The sequence below is a fragment of the Giraffa tippelskirchi genome, chromosome 13 (assembly GCF_054371585.1).
Source record: "Giraffa tippelskirchi isolate mGirTip1 chromosome 13, T2T-mGirTip1v1.2.pri, whole genome shotgun sequence".
In the NCBI taxonomy this organism is placed as follows: domain Eukaryota; kingdom Metazoa; phylum Chordata; class Mammalia; order Artiodactyla; family Giraffidae; genus Giraffa; species Giraffa tippelskirchi.
In genome coordinates this window covers 94,789,285-94,805,430 of record NC_137287.1, presented here as the reverse complement: position 1 = coordinate 94,805,430, position 16,146 = coordinate 94,789,285, and the positions used below count along the sequence as shown (strand labels likewise).

General features: G+C 53.0%; 1 protein-coding gene across 9 annotated transcripts in view; it reads left to right on the top strand.

The window, feature by feature from the left end:
• The first annotated feature begins 2,545 nt into the window (after positions 1–2,545).
• Positions 2,546–16,146, top strand: part of EBF4 (EBF transcription factor 4) — a 58,170-nt gene continuing 44,569 nt past the window's right edge. For 4 of the 9 annotated variants that reach the window (XR_014073708.1, XR_014073707.1, XM_081559025.1 and 1 more), the window contains exon 1: positions 4,934–5,535. Coding sequence is in view for 7 of the 9 variants with exons in the window: in XM_081559025.1 (XP_081415151.1) it covers positions 5,399–5,535 (137 nt within the window). In the remaining 2 variants the exon portion in view is untranslated. Of the gene's footprint in view, positions 3,029–4,613; positions 4,911–4,933; positions 5,536–16,146 lie in introns of those variants that run through there. The other 5 variants (XM_081559029.1, XM_081559026.1, XM_081559027.1 and 2 more) reach the window with 4 other exon arrangements.

The window sequence follows — 16,146 nt, the reverse complement described above, 5'->3', positions numbered from 1 at the left end:
TGGCACAGTCCTATCAAGTCAGGACCATCCTTATGACCTCATTTGACCTTTATCCTCTCCTCACAGGGCCTATCTCTGAGTATAGTTACATTGGAAGCTAGGGCTCCAACATATGAATTTCCAAGGGACATAAACATTTAGTCTATAACAGGTGACATCAGGTTTCAGTTAAGGCTAGAGATGAGAGAAATCATTTAAAGAAATGTTGAGAGTATGAGGAAATTGGCTAATTAGAAAGAAGGGTTCAAAGAGCGTGGCAGATGTTTTGGGGGTGAAGAAGTGGTCAAGATGAGTCAGGGCCAAAGACAAACAGAGTATTATGGGACTGAGTATGTGAGTACCTAACTGTTCCTGTTCCTACTCAACTCCAGATCCTAAGGGAAGATTTAGTAGCCTTCCTCCCTGCTGACTGAAGCCTACACAATTGGGGGGGCCATATATATATATATATACGCTATCATTTCAAATTTTCCACCACTGCTTGTGGGTAGCTAAGGGGCAGCCCTTCAGGGATACTGCTGGTGCTATTACAGCTTTCGGTTAGAAACCTGCAGTTCCTGAAACTTCTCTGAAAGATGGAGGGTGAACAAAGGGTCAGCCCTGTGGAGATGTTGCTCCACAAGAGAATGGTTTCATTCCTCTTCCTCAGTGGGGACTGAAATTGAGATTGGTTGTCTTCTGAGATGGTTTGTGTTTGGAAAGGATGTGGACAACTTGGAATATTGAGGGGACACACAGCCTTTGCTCCACCCCAGAGACTGAATGAAGGTGGGAGTACAATGCTCCTGACAAAGTAACCACCAGTACTGGTATCATTATATAAGACTGAATAACTCAGCCTCAATGTGGGCAATAGGATGATGAATCATCCTAAGGTCAAATAACACCTGTAGAGAAGGTTTCCCTAGGGCAGTTGAAGAGACCTCAGGAGACAACAGAGAGGAAGGCTAAGAGCTGGGGCATGCCCACCAGGAAGCCTTTTGTGATGGCCCTAGCCACTTTTGTTTCTTCCTAGAACTATGTGAACAGTCATATCTAGTGCATGCTTTAGTTTTTAAATTCTTCCTATATTTTCATTTCCATCAGGGAAGGGAAGTTGATATGAAGTGGATCCAAGTGCTGAGCTAACACTCTGGAGCCTCCAGGGGGCGCTATGCCCCAACACAGTCTGGTCAAGGGCACTTCTGCCTGATAAACCACTTTGGATTTGTTTTCTATGGTGTTGCACTCCTAACTTTTAGAGAAAGGACGGGGTTCTGCCGATTTTTAAAATATTGTTTTAAGGCCCACGCCTACAGGAAAGAGCCCAAGCTCCTCAGCATGGAATCCTAAGCACAAGCATGATGCTCCAGGTGCTAAAAGCTTCTACTTTGAAGCAAGTGCTACAAACCCACTCATTCAGCTCTGCTAGTCTTTACAGATGTTGATCCTATGCCCAAGACTGCTTCTTCCCTCTCAGGCTCAGGCCCTTCTGTGCTGGTCCGAGTACTTGCACCTACATCTTTTCCAGCAGCCCAGGTCATTCTGGAGTGACACTGAGAATTTACACATCTCCCACCACCACACTGTGGTACCCATAAGGACATGGCCTGTGTTTTAGGCTTTGCTTATTATCTAGCACCAAGCACATGACAAGAGCCCTCCCTGTGGGATGAGCACAGATGTCCATGATGGAGGAGGATGAGGTCAGAGGCTCTGGGCTGGTGGTCTATGGTGAGCCTCTGCCTGGGCCAGAAAGGCATTCTCTATTAATTTGGGCTTGTTCAAAGCCTGGCCAGGACATACCAGGTCAGAATGTGGGGAAAGGGGCATAAATGTCTCAGCCATCAGGTGAAGGGCAAGATGATTTCTGGGCCGGGAACTAAGAGGAATGAAATCTGAAAGGGAAGATTCTCTGGCAGCCTTGGAAAAGCATCTTACATCACCACCACTCCTCCAGCTCTCTGTGAACACAGCTACAACAGGCCCCCAAAGCCCTTATTCATGAAGCTACAACAGTTTGAGAGAATTTTGTCAAAGGAACTAAGATAAATAATACAAAATAAAAACAAACGAGTTCCAAGAAACAGAATTGCTGGATCTAAAGCAGAAATACTTCTGACTCCAAAAACTGACCCAGAATTTGCCCAGTGGCTTTCTACTTGCTGGGTCCAATGGCATCCTCATCACCTAGGGCCGCAGATGAAGACCTGGTTTGTGGGGAATGGGCGTGAGTGTGGCCTGGGCATGTGGAGATGTAGCGGTCCCAACTCCAGCTCAAGGGCAGATCTCCTTGGGAGCAGGTTGCTCCCTGGAAACAGGAGCGCCCCTCCTACCCATGGGTCAAAGCCAGCTCTGTCCTCACCAGTGGGTGTTCAGGGCCAACAGAAGCAGATGGAGGCCCACACTAGGGAATCGTTTCCTCCAAGACAGCCTCTGAGACTATGGAAAAGCCTGAGTTCTCTGGAAGAAGAAATGGAGAAGGGACCAGCACACAGCAGGCTGGGGCACACCCAGGGATAAGAGGAGAGATGGTATGCTTTGGTCATCAGGATGGCCTTCTCAAGTGTGTGAACAAGGCAGGTGCACAGAGCCCAGTGCTGCACAGGGGTCAGAGGGCCTGAGGCAGAGAGAGGAACAAACAGCAGCAGAGCTGGAAGGGAGCCAGACTATGAGGGCTTCATGAGTGGCTTGCTGGGTGCTGACAAGGCAGCCTTGGTGGAGTGTGCCTGTGGACTTCCTTAGAAACAGGAGGGGCACAAGTTGGAGGAGGAGGAGGCGGGGACAAAAGGAGGGTTCTTTTAAGAATGGGGAGGTCTGAGCAGAGGAAAGAAGGAGGATCAACAGTCAGACAGATCAGATGGAACAACTTCAGGAGGTGCAGAAGAAGGGAATGAGCAAAGAGGTCCCTAAGCCCACATGCTTCTCTGGGACGCAGTGGGGGAAAAAAGATGGATGAGAAGACTGAGAAAGGAGGAAAACCATGGACAGCTGAGAAAGACAGCAGGATTCTGCCAAGATTCCCTATAATCTCTCCAGTAAATAACAGGTAGGCTGTCTGCTGGAAATTTAGAGCCAGAGGCAGGTTTGAAGGTTGGGGAGAGGGTTGGAGCAAGTATGGAACAGCCTTGGGGGTTTCTCTAGAGCACTGCCTCTCAAGTGTAATGTGCATGCCAGTCACCTGGGACCATGGTAAAAAGTAGGTTTTGATTTAGCAGGTCTGGGCAAGGATTCTGCATTTCTAACAGGATCTCACTAATGCTGAAGCTGCTGGTCGAAGGACCACATTGGGAGGAGCAAGGATTTAGAGTCAGATAAGGAGATGGAGAAAAAGACTGGCGTAAGAATTCATCTTCAGGGGAGACTACCTTTGATAATCTCACCTGGGGTAAAACCTGAGACCTGCAGAAGTCTGAGTGGGAGTGACAGCCCAGGCAGGTGAGGGAGCATGGAGAGAGATGGTAGAGGACAGAGGTCAGGAAAGGAGGTGCAAGGGGAGGGGTGTGCCTCTAGAGTGGTAGGAAGCTCAGCAGTAGCTCTGGACCTCATTTGGATCCATATGGGGTGGACCACTAACTGCACATTTGGAAGCCCCCAAAAGAGGACGGGAGTCAGCTGGGGCAGAAAAGAGATATTCCAGGGGTGTCTGAATGAAGCAGCAGGCTGGACAGGCCACCCCCCTGCTCTTCTGCAGGAAAGTGCTGGACTCTTTCTGAGCTTGTTCAAAGCTTGGCCAGGACACACCAGGCCAAAATGTGGGGAGAAGGGTAGAAATGGCTCAGCCCTGGGGTCAAGGGTGAGATAATTTCTGGCCCGGGAACTAAAAGGCATGAAATATAAGAGGGAAAATTCTCTGGCTGGGGAGCAAGAGGAAGTGAATCCTAATTCAGTATCCAACTCTCATCAAAACCTAAGAGGTGTTTGAAAGGCAGAGGTTGGAAACGAGAATGCTTTAGTTTTAGGCAAGTCACGGACTGAACTAAGTGTGGTGGGTGCAGCGACTGCGTTCTGCCCTTCTGGGGCCCAGCCTAAGGCAGAGAGATTTGAGACCCAGGCTGAGGTGAAACCGAGGTCAGGGGAAAGGCGGGAAGGACTGCCCGGGAGAGCTAAGAACATCAAGAGTAAACGCTGGAAGGCGTCGAATTGAGCGGCAAGTGCTGGAACTGGGCGTCAGCGCTGAGAATTCGGCGGGTACTTGGGAGACGAAGATAGCGGAGACCAAGCCGGGGCTTCGTCCAGTGGCGACCTAGAGGCGGCGGCGGATTCTGAGCGCTGGGCCGCTCGCTCCTCCGGCTTCGGCCGGGCTCCCCCACCGCGCAGGCCCGTGTGCTCCTCGCCTGGGCCTCCTGGGTCCACGCTGGTCCCTCCAGTCCCTTCCCGCGGCCTCGGCCAGGCCGCAGACCCCAGCGCCGGCGACGGACTCGCCAGGGTCCGCCCCGCCGCGGCGGCCCGGGCCCGGCCGCTCCTCCCCCGATGATGTCACGTCCCTGGCCGCCCCTCGGCCGGCCGCGCCGCCCCGCCCCCGCCTCCCCCGGCCCCCCGTCCCCTGGGCCCGCCCGCTCCCGCCATCCCTCCTCCCGCCCGTGCTCCCTCCCTTCGGCTCCCGCTCCCCAGGGAGCGGCGGCGGCGGCGGCGGGATGGCCCGGGCCCGCGGCCAGGCCCCGGGGAGCGGCGGGCGGCGGCGGCCGCGGCGGGGCAGCGCGGGAACCGGGCCCCGGGGGGAGTCGGCCGGGCTGCTACTGCTGCTGCTCCAGGTGCTACCGCCCGGGGCTGCGGCAGGGCCGGGGCGCCGGGGCACGCGGGGCGCCGGCGGTGTCTGCTGGCCCAGCGCTGCCCCTGCCTTTCCTCGGGACGCGCGGCTGCTGCTGTTCCTGCCGCCGCCGCCGCCGCCGCCGCCGAGCTCCGCGCCCGCAGCCTCCTCCTCCCGGATGGTAATCAGCGCCCCGCGCCGGCGCCGCGGGCGGGCTGGCGAGCGGGGGGTGGGGGGCGCCGAAGGGAAAGGGCGGGCAGCCCCGCGCCCCCGCCTCGCCTGAGGCAGTTCCCGGGGCCTCGGGCCCCCCACCCCCTCCGACGACCGCGGCCCTGGGCAGCCGCCAGAGCGCGCCTCTGCGCGGACCGGCTGCCGGCTCCGCTCCCCGCCCTCCCCGCCCCGCGCGCAGTCCGCCCGCTGGCTCTCAGGCCGCGGGGAAATCCCTCCATCTCCCCGCCCCGCGCCCGGGGAGGGGAGGGGACAGCGCTCGCGGACCCGCTTTCTCCGAGGGAGCGCCCAGGAGGCTGGCGCGCACTGAGTGGCCGGGACGGGCGCTGCTTGCGCTCCTGCAGTCGCCGGGTGCCGTTGGGCGCGCGGAGCTAGGACGCCCAGCAGCCTCGGCGGGATCGGATCCCCGGCGGTGAGGGCGCCCACTGACTGCGCGCCCTTATGTTCCCTGCTCAGGACGCTCTGCCCCGCGGCGGGCTGAACTTGAAGGAGGAGCCGCTGCTGCCCGCGGGCCTGGGCTCGGTGCGCCCCTGGATGCAGGGCGCGGGCATCCTGGACGCCAGCACCGCGGCGCAGAGGTAAGCGTTCGGACGCGACCCGGCGCGCTCCGGTTGGACGGCTCCGCGCCGCCTTCGCTCAGCTTACTGAACTGCTGGGGCGAGGGGTTGGACGGAGCCCTAACTCTGCACTGTCCCGGCAAGCTCTTGCGCCCACCCTGCCCTGAGCGCCTGTGCTTCTTCCAGAGGATGGGGGGAGGGGGCAGCCGGGGCGGGGCTTCTGCCTCCACTCCTGGATGTCCCGACTCTGATTTCTGACTATCGCTCGAGTGCCCAGCGGTCCATGGCTCAAGAGGAGGAATTCTCCCGGCTCCCCGCAGTCCCCTAGCCACCAGTCGTCAAGGAATTGCTGGCCCTTCCTTCTCAGGCAGCTTAAGTGCCCCTCCTTGTCCAGTTCCACAGATCTCTGCCAGAAAAGGCACAAAACCCAGCCACCTTACTGCTTTCTCTAATCTCTCAGAGTTGGAGGATGGGGGTGTGCGGGAGCCGGCGAAGCGGCTGCAGGCTGAAGAGTGGGGAAGAGATGAGGTGGGCAATCGGCTTGGTGGAATGATCGGGACTGAGGATGGGTCAGGTTCGCCAGGTGTTTTTCTGGTGGGCAAAGCAAGGGGTCCCTAGGAACCCAGCACCCACGCCTGTCTCCTCTGACTCCTCTGTAGGAGTCTGCGCAGGAGCCTGGGTGGGGGATGGACTCCTGGATTTAGAAAGGAAGTATAAAGGTTTATGGACCTGCCCCCCCCAACACCTGGGCTTTTTGTATCCCCAGTTGTGAACAAGGGGAGGGGAGGTTGGACATCCTGCTTGGAGATCTCAGTGGCTGGGACTAAGGAGCTGGTGCCTCTGCAGACACCTGCGGCATGTGGGAGCTGAACTTTGCAGAGGTCTGAGCAACTGCTTGTCCAGCAGCTGGAAAAGATTCTGCTGGGGGGTTTCAGGGCAGACCAGACCTGAATGCCAGCCACATATTCGCATCCCCAGTCCTGTTCAGGGGATACCACCTCACCACCAACCCCAACCTAACCTCTTAACAGATACACACTTTGTTTCATGTTCAAACTGAATGGTGTTCCTGCACTCCTGTCCTTTCATGGCTGTCCAGAGGGAGCATCAGGGCCTCTCTCTGGAGCTCACCTCTTCAGGAAGAGGAAGGATCTTGTCTTTGAGTCAATTTCCATACTTTCACTCATGATATAACTATATTCCAGGGGAAAAAATGAAAATGGAAAACAAAAACCCCACCTCTCTAATACAACAAACTGTCAATATTTTAATATATTTCCTTCCCATTGACATATTTTTTTTCTTGTGTTATACATACAGTTCTGTATCCTGCTTGTTTTTCTATTGGTTCTGGTTTTTCATTTAACTTGTGGTGGTTTAGTCACTAAGTCATGTCTGACTCTTGTGACCTCATGGACTGTAGCCTGCCAGGCTCTTCTGTCCATGGAATTCTCCTGGCAAGAATACTGGAGTGGGTTGCCGTTTCCTTCTTCAGGGGATCTTCCTGACCCAGGAATTGAACCCAGGTCTCCTGCATTGCAGGCAGATTCTTTACCAACTAAGCTATGAGGGAAGCCCTCATTTAATTTGAGATGATCAATTTATTTGTCTTTTTCTCCATCACTGGCTGTGTGGCGAGGGCTCCTTGTAGGAGTGGATGAATGGTTCCATTAGGGCCTCAGGGTTTATGGTTCCTATTTGTCTCTGACCTTCCCCCCTGACCCTGCCAGCAGGTTTCATGAGGAGGAAGCCCTTGTATCCTGTGAAGGTTCAGGAAGTGTGGAGATGAGGCTCCTCCCACAAGATGGAGCATTAGCAGTATTGTCTGCACATAGGGAAGAGGTCTTGAGTAAGGGGGACGTGTCCAGTCGGGTCCTCAGGGCCACATCACCAGGACTAAGAATGCCCACCCTCCCACCCCCAATTTGAAGAGAGACATTTCTTCAGGCCTGACTGCTTATCTCTAAGTCCAGAGACTTATCTGTCTCAGTACACAGATTGAGAGTTCCCACACCTTTGGTTGCCTATGGGCGCCAAGGGGAGCAGGTGGGGGGATACTCCTTTCTTACGCTTCCTGAGGTGCCATCATCTCACCGGTTGGCTCTTGATCCTTCATCAGTCCTCTGTTTGGGTCTTTTCATCCTAAAACCACAATGACGGGAATTCCTTTCCCTGCCCTGCCCTTCTTCCACTTCCACAGGCTCCTCTCCCTCTGTCTCAGAAGAACTTGCCCTGGAACATTCCCTGCAAGGCTGTCTGGGGTCTGACAGCTGTCTTTGATGTGTTCTATGCCTTCACCCCACAGCCGCCTGTTTGTCAGGGCTTCTGGATGGTCCTTCCATATCCTATTCCTAGTCACAGTGCCCATGGCCAGCTCTTAACCACGACACACGTCAACACAAAGACGTGTCCTCCAAGACTTTCCTCCCTGGCTTGAAGTTAACCTACCCCAGTGTATCACTTCAGCCTGCTAGTCCACTGCCCCAGCCTCTCACCACGCCCCCCAAAGCATCTGCCACACAGGGGGCCAAAGAAAATTTCCAAAGAACTTTTCTCTGATCGTGTCCCTCCCCAGTTAAAAACTTCAGTGACCTCCCTTCCCACTTCCAGACACTCAGCATTCAAGGCCCATCACAGTCTGATCCCAAGCTTTCTGTCGGCCTCTGTGTGACACTTGGCATTCAACAATGTCTCTTGAAACAGTTCCTTTGCTCCCAGGACACATTCAGCCACTGGATAAAATTTTACAACCTCTGGGACCCTCCCCCCCAGCACCTTCTCTCTCTGTGCCCTCTCACCCAGCCCAGGGGAGTAGTTCTAAGTGCTGTCTAAGGATGCTTGTCACAGGCCAGAGTCAGCTGTGCCCTGCTGTCCTGGACTTCCTTGCCCAGACAGCCTACACCTTCCTTTAGGGCCTGGATGGTGGTCCTCGGCACCAGGATCGAGCAGTCAGCGGGGTAACAAGTATCTGCTGAAGGAAGCAGGAGTGTATGTTAGAAGGTTACCAAGTCTGTTTTGGTTAGACTCCCCTGTTCACATTGGTGGTCCACCTGATCACGGGAACTAGGTACTGGAACAGCTACTGCTGCCCAGCTTTGCAGCACCAAGGTTTTTCAGAAGGTGGAGAAGGCCCAGAGCTTGCTAAGATCAGTGAAGGAAGATCTGCCAACAGGAATGCAAGTTCTTGGTGAAAGAGAGGTAGGAGAAAAGAGAGGCTGCATACCATACCCTGGAGGTGATAGGGAAGGCTGGAGCATTGGGCTGGCAGGGTCTTCCCAGTGGGGAACTCTGCCCAGGAATCCCTGGCCATTGCCATGGCCACTCCTACTCTGGCCCAACAGGACTTTATCCCAGAGACCCATACCCCAGCCCTAGCCCACCTTCTCTGGACTCCCCTGCAGACCCACAAGCTCTTGCTGGGGTGCTCAGCACAGAAGCAGTTCAATTCTCCTCTCCTGATATGACTCCCAGCCTGGGTAGACTGGAGGACCAAGGTTAGCCCTCCCCCGTGAGCTAGTCCCAGAACACTAGCAGTGCCCTGAAAGGGAAGCCAACTGGAGCTGCCTTTCCTGTAAGTAGCTGCAGGCTAGCCTCCCTGCTAGGAAATGCTTTTGCTTGCTTTAATAATTAATAGCCGTTCCTCAGCCTGGGACCTGGCAGGCAGGCCTGTGGGTGGGTGGCAAGGGGGTGGGCAGAGAAAAGCAGGGTGGACTGTCTTTAGGTAGAAGCGAGAGCAAGAGGAAGCATGAGAGAGCTAGCTAGTGAGATTTGTTCCCCACCCCCCTCCCCCAATCCAGGGGCCTTGGGGCTGAGAGGATTTCCTGTGGCAGGTAAGCAGAGGCCCTCTGGGATAGTGGGAGTAGGGGATATGAAGCAGCCCCAAAGCATCATCTCCACCTGGCCCTTCTAGACACAGGTCCTGAGCAGCTGCCTCTAGGCACCAGGTCCTCCTTCTGCCTGTGCTGTCCTAGGCTCTGGGCAGGGCTAAGCCAATAGACCTTGGCTGGGGCCAGGAATGCCAGGCCTAGCTTGATGATTATCAGCAGTCCCAGGGACCCAAGGGACGCCTGCAGGGAGAGCTGGGGCCTGTGCAATGCTTGGAGGAAGAGAGGCTGCAGAGGAGAGGAAAGGGAGACTTATGTAGTCACTCTAGGATGGGGCAAAGAAGAGCTGGATTTAGCAGAGACCTTAGGGAAGCTGAGACAAAGGATGAAATGCAGAAGATATACAGTTTTACTCCTTCTGCCTCTTGGGTGGAGGGGGATTAAAAAGGAGCCTCCCCTCACTGCTAATGACCTCAGGACTTCTCTCCATCACCCAGGATCCCAGATTCCAAGATGAATCAGGCCCAAGCCAAGGCACTGCTCAGAACTTTGGGCTGCCAAGGCAGGCAAGAGTTAGGATTCGGTAGAGGATGGTGGGGTAGGTAGGGAGACAGAAGGCCTGAGGGTGCCTCTGGGGGAGGGCCAGAGCTCTATTTTCAGCCACTGTCTGTGGGGTTTGGGATGTTTGTTTTAAAATGCTCCTGCTAATAAAAAGCTGGCTTAAAACTCAACATTCAAAAAACATTGATCATGGCATCTGGTCCCATCACTTCATGGTAAATAGATGGGGAAACAATGGAAACAGTGACAGGCTTTATTTTCTTGGGCTCCAAAATCACTGCAGATAGTAACTACAACCATGAAATTAAAAGACCCTTGCTCCTTGGAAGAAAAGCTATGACCAATCTAGAAAGCATATTAAAAAGCAGAGACATTACTTTGCCAATAAAGGTCCATCTAGTCAAAGCTGTGGTTTTTCCAATAGTCATGTACTGATGTGAGAACTGGACCATAAAGAAGGCTGAGCATGGAAGAATTGATGCTTTTGAACTGTGGTGTTGGAGAAGACTCTTGAGATTCCCTTGGACTGCAAGGAAATCAAACCAGTCAATCCTAAACGAAATCAACCCTGAATATTCATTGGAAGGACTGATGCTGAAGCTGAAACTCCAATAATTTGGCCACCTGATGTGAAGAACTGATTCACTGGAAAAGACCCTGATGCTGGGAAAGATTGAAGGCAGGAGAAAAGGGGACAACAGAGGATGAAATGGTTGGATGGCATCACAGACCCAATGGACATGAGTTTGAGCAAGTTCTAGGAGTTGGCGATGGACAGGGAGGCTGGGCGTGTTGCAGTCCATGGGGTCACAAAGAGTCGCACACAACTGAGCAACTGAACTGAATAATAAGCATGTAATCAAGGCTGTAAAGGCATATGAACAGCCTTCTGAGTTGAGAGCAGAGACTCACTATGAAGGAAGTATCATCTGTCCTAGACAGCTTTGGCAAGGTCCAGCTGCTATGAGGAGGGCCTCGGGTCATCCTGCTCTGCCTCAAAAAGGAGCATCTCCAGGGACCCCTGGGTGCCCAAGCAATAGCAGCCAGACAACTCTGCAGCCCCCAGGCTTACATCCCCCTGTACTCCGAAGCACAGGTTACCTGAGTGACTCAGGCTGTAAAGATCAGGTTGCTCTCGGTGTCACCTTTAACATAGATTCCCAGGGAAGTACTAAGGAAGCCCACACGTGCCCATGCTTGGGTGTCCTCCAGCCAAAAATTAGCTGTGTTCCCCAAACTTTTCTGTCACAGTCTCTTTTAATTTGGGGGCTATTTCAGAACAGAAGGTGGGAAGGGGGTGAGTTGGCCCTGGTGGATATATGAAAATGAGCACTTTTTCCTGCCACATCCACGCTCTTTAGTGCAGGAGCAAAGGCCTCACCACCTCAGCACACTCCGGGGTTGATAGGAAAGTGTTTTGAACATTTTGTTGAAAACAATCTTTTTAAGAAAGCAAGTGAAAGTCACTCAGTCGTGTTCGACTCTGCAACCCCATACAGCGATTCCATACAGTGTATGGAATTCTATAGGCCAGAATATAGGAGTGGATAGCCTTTCCCTTCTCCAGGGGATCTCTCCAACCCAGGGATCGAACCCAGATCTTCTGCACTGCAGGTGGATTCTTTACCAGCTGAGCCACAAGGGAAGCCCTTAAGAAAGCAAGGAGATGTGTAAATCATTTTGGAATCCTACAAAAGTGGTTAATGTGGCTGTTTTCGTCACTCAGCCGCATTTATCCAGAAAAGGCGCACATATGGCATGCTTTGTACACTAATCATGCTAAATGAATGAGACGTTTCTGAATTATAGGCTCCAGCAGCACATAGACCAGGTGAGGCATCTGCCAGGCTGCACTCAGGTGGAGCTCTGCTGGCTTCTGTCACACCGCAGGCCCCTGGGTAGCTGGGAGTCGCTACCCCACCCATGTCCCCTGGGGATCCTTAGGAAAGGATCTGCTTCCTCTGCCAGCATTTGCCTCCTAAGACTTTCTTAGACCACCAGAATCTGCTCTGCCCACCTGCACACCAGGCCAATCCCACTGAGAATGACACCCCAGAGGCCCTCAGCCAGGGACTGGCATTGGTGGATAAAGACCTCAGCTTCCTTGCCCAGCCCTCTGACAGCGTAGCTGAAGCACAAGTTCTAGGCTTGTTTCCAGGGCTCCCTGGGGGCTTAGCTGCAGCTGCCCACAGTGGTCCCTCCTGGGTAATGCACCCAATAGGACTGCCTTTCCTCCTCTGGTCACTCCCCACCCCCACCAGGGTTGTTTCCTGGAATCACCTCCCACATAAAGTATTTGCATTGGAATCCTTGTCTCAGGTTCTGCTTCTGGGGAAACCCAGAAAAAACACTTGCCTCTCCAGACCTCCCAGGTTCTCCTGCCTCCCTTCTTTCTTCTAGATAATGGATTCCTATCAATAGACACCCTTGCAGTTTCTCCCCATACTCCAGTGAGGGTCTTGGGCAGCCCCACTTTGCAAACCACAGAATCAGGGACCTTCATTCACATCCCTGCCTCTAAGCTAGTGTAGGAGCACACCTCTGCTCCCAGGGTGCCCCAGCAGGCCTCTCAGGCCTCTCCATGGCCTGGGTCTATCATCTGAGTTATTTGAGCGTATTTCTATATTTCTTTCTTTCCGTTCTTTAGTCTTGTTTGTTTCCTCATTATAAGAGCATCAGCTCTTCCCAAGGGGAGAAGAGCGACAGTCTCACCCTCCCTCCGGCTCCCTTTGGGGCTTGCAGCTCTGCTCAGGGATGCTGATTGGTCACCTGCTGCATGGGCAGGTAGGCAGTAGAGCTGCCTGGGGGAACCAGGAGAAGGAAGGCACAGTCCAGACTGACCTGCATCCTGCACTTAGCCGCTGTGCTAATCCTCATGTCATTCTCTGTGTTCATAGGAAATGTGAGGATATTTCTGTTTGTTTGTTTGTTTGCTTTTTTAAGGGATGACACATAGGCTTCCTTTTTTTTTTTTTAATTTTATTTATTTGTTTGTTTTTTGCCTGCACTATAGCTTTGTTGCTGCTCATGGGCTTTCTCTATTTGCTCCAAGCGGGGACTACTCTTTAGTTGCAGACTTCTCTCGTTGCAGAGCACAGACTCTAGAGTGCACAGACTTCCATAGTTGCAGCACATGAGCTCAGCAGTTGTGACGCACAGGCTGAGTTGCTCCATGACATGTGGGATCTTCCTGGACCAAGGATTGAACCCATGTTCCCTACTTTGACAGGCAGGTGCTTTACCACTGGAACACCAGGAAAGTCCCACAAGAATTTCTTTAAACCAAAGCCCTTTCTATTTCACCTTGGTCTTCTCACTTGTCCCACAGGGGTATGAACAGAGTAAACTGGAGACATTTGCAGACCAGGAGCAGTCCTGGACGTGCAAGCAGGGGTCTTGCCCATTCTGCCATCCTCTCTTGGTCTGCTGGGGTCGCTCTGTTACTCATATTGTTCTGCTGTCATTCGTGATAGTGATCCCTGTCCCAGACTGTAAGCTACCCACCTTGTCCCATTGCTTTGCCTGGATGTGTGTGACTGTGTGTGTGCCTTAGTGCCTCCACTAAGTGAGGTGGAGCACGGAGGGTGATCCTGGGCTACCTCAAGGGAAGTGGGATTGAGCCTGATCCCACAGAGGGGGTAGGTCAGTGCAGCCCCTTGATGGATACTGGTTCACAGACCCCAGGCAGGGGTACCTGCTCCCTTCCCTCTTGGGTCCCCCCAACCTCTCTCCCTGGGAATCCCCTCCTGCTGAGAGGGCAGGCCCTGTGAAGGGAGCTTGGCTTGGGGCTTAGGACCGACTTCCAGCTCTGGTCCTTAGAAGCCTGGCAGGAGCCAGCAGGCAGCAGGGGCCCGGACTGACTGGTATTTGCCAAGAGGGATGGATGGGAAAGGAGGCTCAGCATCAGTGATTGACTCTTGGCCTGGGAAGTGCAGGAGTAGCTGTGTAGATGGGATATGTTGTGTAGACATGGGATTGTGTTCTTGCTCAGCCTCCACCCCCGCTCTTGTAAGGCCTCTTTCTTTCTCTACCCCCTCTCTCTACTGTCGGAGAGCCTTCCAGCACCTTTTCTGGGCTAGATGATGTAATAAAGGGTAGAGTGATCTGGGAGGGCTCCATAGCCCACCCCCTTCTGGCCTTATGTCCCCCTAGGTGGTCCTGGAACCTCTCTTTAAGCTGGATGGGAGAAGGGGCAGAGAAAGGAGTCAGGGTTACTGCCACCTTTAGTATATTCATTAACAGTAATCAGGGACCTGCTGCGATCGAAGTTCTTCAGGCTTCCCTGCCTCCTGGCAAGTGGAAAGCAGGACAGTCAAGGCCTGGACATGAAAGGACAGTAAGCCTGAGGCAGAGTAGAAGGGAGGGACACTGAAGGAGGGAGGAGGATGAACCTGGAGGAAGGAACATGTAGAAGTAATTTTTGGTGGGGAAGAGAAGGTGTTGGTGGCCCCCTCCTCATCTTGATCAGCCTCTCACTTCAGTACACTGGGCCTTCCCTGCCTGCAGCATCTTCTAAGCCCTTCCTGACTTCAGAGCCTCCTGGTGGCCTTTAGTCATGTTTCCCAAACCACATCCCACAAGCAAGACCTGTCACTTTTGCCTCCAAAATCAGCATTTCATATGGACCACTGAGGCTCCCAAGCAGGCTTTCAGAAGGAGGAACAATTTTCATTTTATTGGTTATGTATTTGCTGTAATCTATATGAGTAAAAATACAACAAGCTTCTCAAGCCCATGACATTTCAGATATTATAGCTTTGCATGAAGCCAAGTAAGAATAAGTTGATTTACAATTATATGAAGAAAAAATATTAAGCAGTGTTGAGTATGGCAGAGGTCATCACAGTGGCATGTCGAGGATGGACTCTGGTCTAAATGGCTCTCAAAGCAGTTCCACCATCCTCACCTCTGCGTTCCTGCAGGAGCCTCTCACTTTCAACCCCCTGGGCGCTCCCTGTCTGCATCATCTTCTAACCCCTGCCTGACTTCAGAACCTCTTGGAGGCCTTTAGTCATGTTTCCCAAACCACATCCCTCCACCAAAATGCTCCGTAGTCAAGTAAGCATGGTATGTTGGTAATCTATTGTCACATTGAAAAAAAAAAAATTATTCCCAAAATCAGTGACATAAAACAACATTCATTATCTCACACAGTTTCTTAAAGTTAGAAACCAGGGAGCAGTGTAGCTGGGTAGTTCTGGCTCAGGGTTTCTTATGAGACTTCAGTCATCTGAAGACTTGCCCAGGGCTGGTGGATCTCGCACAGCTGATCAGTTAGTGTTGGCTGTTGGCAGGAGGGTTCGGTTCTTCTCCAGGTGGACCTTCCGTAGGGCTGCTTGAGTATCCTCACAACACGGCAGCCAGCTTCGCCAGAGTCACTGATTGTTTAGGGCAGGAGCCATGTATCTGGTATGACCTAACCTTGGAAATCATACGCTAGCACGTGTGCCAGATTCTATTGGCCATAGAGACCAATCCTGACAGTGTGTAGGAGGGACTGTACAAGGACCTGAGCTCCAGGAGGCAGGGGTCATGGGAACCACCTTGGAGGCTGGTTGCCACACATGGGGAGCACTGACCTGAGCGAGTCAAAGAGAGTCCATTCCTGGAAGGTATCCCAAGGACGCCCCCACACACATACCAATGAGTATCCCACGAAGCCGCATTTTCCAGCAGTTGTGGCTGTAGCACTCCTTTATAGAACGAAGATCTGGAGCCATAAGAGAGCTAAAGAAAACATTTTGGAAGACCTTGACCCAGAGAAGAAAGTCTAAACTCCATGGCCTGGTTTTTGTGTGCCCACATAGTCTGGCACTGCCAATACAACCTTTTCTCTCCTCACTTCACGCTTTGAAACCTGTGGTCCAATGACACTCACACCTACAGCCATTTCTTATGCTATTGGTTCTGCCCTTTCGCCTCCTGCCCTTGTTGAGCTCCTGTTCATTCCTCAAAGACCAGAGGGAAAGCCACCATCTCTGTGAAGTCTTCCCTTCGTCTCACACAGAATTAATTTTTTCTTCCTTTAATTTTATTGTTTTTTATGTAGGAACATCTCTTAGGGGGTACTCACCACTCTGTCTCATGTTAAGTAAGCTCTTTGTATCTGTCTTCTCTCCCCTTCCAGGTGTTTCAGTCTGGCCCCACATGGTGCCATGTGGCCAGTGCTTAATACATCACTGGGGCTCAGGAAATATTTGGTGAATAGGGCCTTGGTTCTCCTACTTGTGCTCTAACCCTGGCTTTG